The sequence below is a fragment of the Aplysia californica genome, unplaced genomic scaffold (assembly GCF_000002075.1).
Source record: "Aplysia californica isolate F4 #8 unplaced genomic scaffold, AplCal3.0 scaffold00736, whole genome shotgun sequence".
In the NCBI taxonomy this organism is placed as follows: Eukaryota; Metazoa; Mollusca; class Gastropoda; order Aplysiida; family Aplysiidae; genus Aplysia; species Aplysia californica.
The window spans coordinates 10,453-18,426 of NW_004798006.1; the positions used below are offsets into that span (position 1 = coordinate 10,453).

At 46.6% G+C, this 7,974-nt stretch overlaps 1 protein-coding gene across 1 annotated transcript in view; it reads right to left on the reverse strand.

Moving 5' to 3' along the window:
• Positions 1 to 248: 248 nt before the first annotated feature.
• The window catches only part of LOC101857677, a gene marked incomplete in the record, with an annotated part of 66,939 nt that continues 59,213 nt past the window's right edge, over positions 249 to 7,974 (reverse strand). The window contains 4 exon segments of the mRNA XM_013088404.2: positions 249 to 593; positions 690 to 1,736; positions 4,564 to 5,509; positions 7,756 to 7,825. Coding sequence (XP_012943858.1) covers positions 388 to 593; positions 690 to 1,736; positions 4,564 to 5,509; positions 7,756 to 7,825 — 2,269 coding nt within the window.

The window sequence follows — 7,974 nt, forward strand, 5'->3', positions numbered from 1 at the left end:
CTCTCTAGCTTCAACAGCACAAAGTCTGCTTCAACTATCAAGGCACCCCGGAAACAGCAGGTCACAAGAGTGTGACAAACATACAAAAGAATTAGAGGAAAATGACAATAGTACGTATCAGGAAAGAAAAAGCAGCAGTTCCCTGTTGTAGATCAGGCACACTTATGAGTGTGACATGAATCAGCCCATTTACAATTCTACTGTGCTTGAACGAGAAATGTCCCCCCTTTGGGAATGGCCTAAAGACACTACAGTCAGTGGCACTGCCCCAGGGACCCTTAAACACTGGCAATTAAAACAAACATAATCATTTCTCTAAAAATTGCCGATTACTCTGCAAATTAATCAGATCTGTGAACGATGGTCATTTGCAAAAATTAAAACCTCTTAACACTCGCTTTTGCCCTGTAAAAAAGAGGCGTCTTTGTAGCCATCATCAGCTCCCAACAGCGAGGGATCTTGGTTATTAGCCAAGACCTCTCTATTCGCCTGTTCACCATCGACTTCTCTATTATTAGCCTGTTCACCACCAGTCTCCAAAAAAGAGACTTGTTTGTAGTCACCATCGACCTCTCTAGTATTAGCCTGTTCACCACCGGTCTCCAAAAAAGAGACTTGTTGGTAGTCACCATCGACCTCTCTATTATTAGTATGTTCACCATCGACCTCTCTAGTATTAGCCTGTTCACCACCGGTCTCCAAAAATGAGACTTGTTTGTAGTCGTCGCTGATCTCTCCACCATCCAGCGGTTGAGCTTCCTGAGGACTAACTGCGCCCCGCATAGTGTCAGCGCTTGTCCCCCTTACGTCCCCGCCGACTGCCGACTGATACGACAAATAGTCTGTCGGAGGCCACACGCTCAATGCGCCAGGCTCGCTATCCACCCCACCACCTCCATGACCTGCTTCATGGTGACCCTCACCAGCACGACCTTCACCCTGTCCCCACGGTTTGGGAACCGCGGCCTGACCCTGTGGGACATCTTCTAAAGCTTGAAGCGGAATCATTTCTGAACCGTGAGGGGGGGCCAAAGCGGCAGAGGTAGTGGCGAAATTCTGGGGTTTCGAGGAAGTCCGCCTACCGGGAAGGTCCTCAGATTGGAAGTATCCCGAGCCGACCCTGTTGGAAGACAAACTGGTAACAGGAAGACAATGGGAGCTCTGTACGTAATCTGACGTGAAACCGCCACCTCCGCCACTGTTGTTGCTGTTGCCACTATCGATGTCTGCGTGAGATAAATCTTCTCCGACTTTGCCCCCGCCAGTAGAAAGCGGAGCTTTAGCGGCAAAACTCGCGGGACACACCAGGCTAGACGCGTCGTTTCCTCTACACGTTTCCATCACACCAGGAGGGAAATTGGTCGGCTGGCCCACCACGTAGAAGACGTTGGGAAACGAGGGTGGCGGGTGGTCGTCTTGCACGCTGGACGACAGGAAGCCTTCGTCCACTTCCTCCTCCGCCACCTCCACTTCGGCAGCGACGCGAGGGGCACGGGGTGGGTCGCCGGTCAGGAGAGAGATGGGGTCAGGGGGCTCCCGTATGAGGCTACTGTTGTCAGCGCCAGGTTGGACGTCAGTGTCATGTCTGACGTCGGTGCCACGCAGGGTGTCAGGTAAGATTTCACTGTAAGCCTCCAGGCTCCCATCACTGCCCGATGTGGAACTGCCATTGCCGCTGCCACTGCCCTTCGCCTTTCCGCCATCTTCCAAGAGTGCCTGCGTCTGGCCTTCATTTCCTGAAATGTACATTACAAAGAGGTTAGTCTACCAGACTCGTAATTGTGAGGCTGCGGGTTAGGGGGTTCTAACAGCAGGCCCAACGTTGTGACCTTGGGAAAGGCACTTTCCACGAATTTTCCTCACTTCACCCAGGTGGGAATAGGTACCCGGCCATAGACAGAGAAAGATCTTGTCAGTATGTTAGTGTTTTAGCGCCTATAAATGGCCGCTTACACGGTATGCTTCTCAGGAAGGTTGAGGTTGTTTCAGAATGTTCTCATGTCTGCTGGGGTAATAGTATAGATTGTGAAGCGCATAGAGCTTGCTGTTGAGCGGGGATTTGCGCTACACAAATGCTATCTATTATTATCATTATCATTATTATTATCATCATCATTGTAGGTGCACCAACGGTCATTAAGACTAAGGGATAAGTAAATAAAAGCAAACACAGCACAGTTCTACATGTAGTTTGTAGCAAACGGAGGAATTGATTAGTTTTTAGTTTTAGTACGAGCTTAGTCTAACCTGCCCTGACTGCCACCTCTACAAAACGGCCACCTGCACAAACGGCCACTTTTAATTCTCCCCCTTGCGTTTTTTCTATATAATTTAACTGTGTAAAACGGGCACCTGTACAACGCGGCTGCGGCCACCTTATTTTAACACACAACCCCTATCACACTAAGCATTAACACCTGTCTTAGACGGCCACCTTAGTGACTGCATTACGTTTTGTTATAAACTGTGCATTGGCCCCTGGTGTTGTGGGTGAGCCGTCATAATCCAATCACCTGTCGTTGTTGGGTTGTCCCTCCAACCGATCATGTTGTGTAGGCCCCTCTCAATGTTGACCAATAGGTACCGATTTTCAGCTGCTGGTTAGGGAAGCGTGTGATCCCTCATAACCCATAAGCCCCGCCCAGAACTCATACACAAATTGCAAGTGAGATGAGTGGTCACTGTTTACCCAGTCCGTAACAAAGTAACAATGGACGTCAGCATGAACTTGTGACAGAAGCGTCGCTCGTTCTGCAAGTGGTGGCCACCCATGTGTTTGTTTTACCATAGCACTCGGTCCTCCTTGTCTGACACATTTCATTTTATTGTCACTCTTGCACAAAAGCAGCAACAAAAGAAAAATAAAAGAAGAAAAAAAAACCCCAGTAAAAAACAAGAACAATAACAACAACAACAATGCGGCTATCTTCGGCTGGGACCTCAGAAAGGAATGGTTTGTTTTCTTCATCTTGACCAGTCCTGCCTAAGACGGCCACTTGTCTTATACGGCCACTTTTCTCCTTGACAATGGGTGGCCCTCTTACACAGGTTCGGCTGTACTTGCAACACAATAAGGTAATAATATGTGTGTGTTTTTGAGGAAAGGAGGAAAGATAAAGACAATAGCTGTTTGTTTGACAGGAAAGAAAGAGAAAACCAGATCACAGAGCAATGACAAAGAAAAATGAAATTTTTACCAAAATTGTTTTAAAACAAGTTTTTATGAAAGAGGAGTAAATTCTAAGAACTGTGATTTTTTTATTTTAAAATCCACAGATAAATTCTTTTTAAGTTTTGGGACTTTTTGTAGCAAAATTTTGGGAGACCTTCATATAATAAAATATCCCCCAAAAAGTGAGACATTTCTTGGTGTGTTTTGAGGGAAAACTGTTCATAAGTCAGTAATAAATTGGGAGTATATGAATGAAACTTTGCATCTTCATGAGGTTTTTAGCGCAGAATCTAGTTCTGCCATCACTTTTTGAAACTTTTAAAATATCTTTATTACTTGGATCCTAAGGGCTAATATGTGCATGGTAATTTCCTCGCCTGAGCATAACAGCCTTTTTGTTTAAGTAAGCTTTTACAGCGCTCGCAACTGCATGAGGTCATTTGAACGGCAAGGAGTGGATGTCAACAGAAAAGTCCAAACGGGGAATCAGGCTCCAACAGCACAAAGTCTGCTTCGACTATCAAGGCACCCCGGAAATAGCGGGTCACAAGAGTGTGACAAACACACAAAATAAGTAGAGGAAAAATGATGATAGTAAGGAAGAGGAAAGAAAAAACAGCAGTTCCCCTTATGTTGTTCCGGCACAGTTTGAGCATGACAATGCTGAATCAGCCCATTCACAATTCTACTGAGCATAGGAACATGTTAATATCCCCCCTTTGGGAATTGCCTAAAGACATTTCAGTCAGTAGCACTGCCCTGGTGGCTGGTACAACAACCATGTATCCCACAAAAACAAAATTTTACAGGAGAAGGAAAAAACTTTGTCAAGTCATCTAACAGTGTTTGTTAAAATTTAAAAGTCTGAAGGTTACGCTGGCAATGCTTATTGAGCTACGTGTCGAAAAATTTGACACAAAATCTGCAACGTTACATTTAGTACAAAAGGTTTTTTTTTAAAAGTGTTTTTCGACTCCGTGTGAGTTACAGGGTTATGTACTCCAGCAACGATTTGTCGAACTGCTTCCAGTTGGGGGCACACGCTTGCTAGGCATTACAAAACTTCATGAGTTTTCAACATAAGTTGTTCCCACATCCGATCCGGACATTGGAGATCGCCTTGTAAGTGAGACAACTTCCTGGGCCTTCAGCATATTGTAGTTGGGTGGCCAGTTCCTTTCCATGCCACCTTTACTTCCCCAACTCGAAGTCAGGTACCCATTACTGCTGGGTGGGTAGAAGGGGGCGAAAAAATGCTGTGTCCGAACCAAGGCTCGAACCCGGACTTTCCGCCTCAGAGACGAGTGCACTAACCGCTCCGCCACTGCACCCTCTAAAAACTTAAAAACCACTTCAAAATTACTTTGGAATAACTTTGAACATGCTCTCACCTGCGATAGAGTTATTGCTCTTGCCGAGACACCTGCTCCCATCCAGGCCAATGTTCGGAGCTGGCCAATCGGCAGACAGCGGAGATCTCTCGCCAGACAGGGCACCGCTCTCCACATATCCATTACGATCTTCCGGCAAATTGCCCGTCACTTCTCCCAAGGATTTCTCGTCCGACAGATCGGTAGACCGCGAGCTGCCCGAATCCAAAGGGCTTCCATCTCTGCCTACACGGCCAGCTAAACCACCGTCGAGATTTCTTGATGGACCTTTCCACTCATTCCTCCAGTTCTCGTTCCGAGCCAGGGAGAGCGACTCGCGCGAGTGAGCGTGCCCCCCTCTGGTCGAGGTGGCTCTGTGGTCCACGTAGTCCAGACTCCTGGGCTCCCCACTCGAACTGGCAGACTGGGATCCTCCTCCTCCCCAACTGGGATTTGAACTCTGGTGCTCCGCAACGTCCTCCAACTCGTTCTTACGTCGGTCCATACCAGTGGCCGCCGATGCCCCCTTGGAGGGAACGGTAGTCATGTGACCACTCGCCAACGGCCCCCTCGGGGGAACGGTAGTCGCGTGACTACGGCTAGGGTGATGATCCAGGCTAGGGACAGCCCCCGCCAGAGAGGAGGGGGAGGAGGGAGAGGAGGGGGAGGAGGGGAAGGAAGAGGCAGGAGCAGCAGCACGGGCAGCCGAGGACAAACCCTCCCAAGAGCTGACGTCCGTTGTGTCTGTGCGGGGGTCCTCGCTCGACGGTGTGGCCAGCAGCGGTGTCTCCGAGATCCCGCCCATGGACCGGGTGGGCGAGGGAAGCTGGTCTTTGTCCACTCGCAAAGAGAGCAGGATGCTCGGAGGGCTGGTCTGAGGTGGCACTGGGATCTGGTTCGAACCTTTGCTGCCTGAGCTGCCAGAGAAGACCCCACTCTCGCTGCTCACTTGCTGCGTATACTTTGGCTATGGGATGAAACAAAGATACACAGGGGTCACATATACTTTGGCTTTGGGATGAAACAAAGATACACAGGGTCACATATACTTTGGCTTTGGGATGAAACAAAGATACACAGGGGTCACATATACTTTGGCTATGGGATGAAACAAAGATACACAGGGGTCACATATACTTTGGCTTTGGGATGAAACAAAGATACACAGGGGTCACATATACTTTGGCTATGGGATGAAACAAAGATACACAGGGGTCACATATACTTTGGCTTTGAGATGAAACAAAGATACACAGGGGTCACATATACTTTGGCTATGGGATGAAATAAAGATACACAGGGTCAAGGTCATGTTCTGGTAGGAGTTTTACAGTTTTACAGCACTTGCAACACAAACAGGTCAGTGGGTGGTTGGCGGGTGCTCTGGTGTGGTTTGCTTCTTCTTTCCTATGAAACATCTATCGTCCTTATCTCCCCTACTTCTTTTTTATGTTTGTTACTGTCTAGTAACACTTCTAATCTTCTGCTGCTCATATGACCTTACGCAGTTGCGAGCGCCGTAAAACCTCTACAAAAACTAAACAAACAGGTCATGTAAGTGCCAAAGACTAAAAGTGTTACAGGAGACTTTAGTTTTTGTAAGAGTTTTACAGCACCTGCTGCATGCACTTAGGCTGTTGGATGACACAACGACACAATGACAATCTTTATTGATCTCGCAGGGAGAAATTCGACTTGGTCGTTTACAATGGCATGTCTCACGTGCTGAAACAACCCGCTCCGTAAACCATTCTCTCTCTCTCTCCCCCCATCTCTCTTTCTTTCTCTCCCCCCATCTCTCTTTCTTTCTCTCTCTCTCTCTCTGTTTCATTTGTAGCACTGTGCGTTCAGTAACCTCATTGCACTTGGCACGAATGAATTTCTATATATCTATCTGTTCTTGTCTTTTTAGAAAAGTATCGTTTACAGAGGATCGATAATTGAAATTCCGATGTCAGTGGGTGGCTACAGTCACTTAGCATTATTACACAACTTCTTTTGTTAGTTAGATTTAGTAGAGGTTTTACGGCGCTCGCAACTGCATAAGGTCATATAAGCGCCAAGGGGTGGATGTCAACAGAGAAGTCCTTACAGGGAATCAGGCTTACTCTGCCCACCTCTCTAGCTTCAACAGCACAAAGTCTGCTTCGACTATCAAGGCACCCCGGAAATAGCGGGTCACAAGAGTGACAAACATACAAAAGTAGAGGAAAATGACAATAGCAAGGATTAGGAAAGAAAAAGCAGCAGTTCCCTTTTGTAAATCAAGCACAGTTATGAGCATAACATTGATGAATTCTACAGTGCATGAACGAGAAATGTCCCCCACCTCTCCCCCCTTGGGAATGGCCTAAAAACACTTCAATCAGTGGCACCGCCCCGGGGGGGGGGGGGGGGTATTACACAACTTCACGGTCAAGTTCTAGTAAGAGTTTTACAGCACTTGCAACACAATTGGGTCATATAAGTGCCGCAGACTAGAAGTGTTACAAGAGAGTAACAATCCCCCAAAAAAGAAGTGCTGAAGGTTAGAGGTACTACAAGAAAGTCGCGAACACAAAAAAGAAGGAGGAGAGATAAGGACAATAGATGTTTGACAGGAAAAAAGGAGAGATAAGGATGATAGATGTTTGATAGGAACAAGGGAGAAAACCACACCAGAGCACCCGCCAACAACCCATGGGCACACAATGAAAAAAACAAACATATTCACCACACCGCTAGATAAGACAAGATACGATAAGATAAGATAAATCTTTATAGTCCAGACCCTGGCCCATTGGTTTGGTGTTTCACCACGTGTACACTCACACACCCACACATACACAATAGGGTGTAGACACACACACACACACACACATACACACACACACATACACACACACACACACACACACCCACACACACAATAGGGTGTAGACACACACACATACACACACCCACACACACACGCAAACATACACAATAGGGTGTAGACACACACACACACACACACATACACAATAGGGTGTAGACACACACACACACACACGCACACACACGTAGGCTTACAATCACAAGCATAATATAACTGAGCAGCAATATAAACAATAATAATCTTAAGCTAAATACACACTCAATGCTATTCTGATGCATGCTCCAAGGTCATAGGTATACTTATACAAGATGGTTGGTTAAGATGGAAGCAATCAGAAATCAGAAAAAAAAACTCACATTTTCTTGGGCATCACCCATGATATTAAAATCCTCAGCTTTTCTTAGCTTTGAAAAATGCTGTTTCCGTCTGAAAAACAAAATTTCTCAATAAATTATAAAAATACGGGCAGAAAAAAATAAAATGATGAAAAGAGTGAGAATCAAATAAAAAGAGAGAGAGAGAGAGAGAGAAAGAGGGAGGGAGAGAAGGACAGAAAAGGGGGGGGGGGGGGGGGG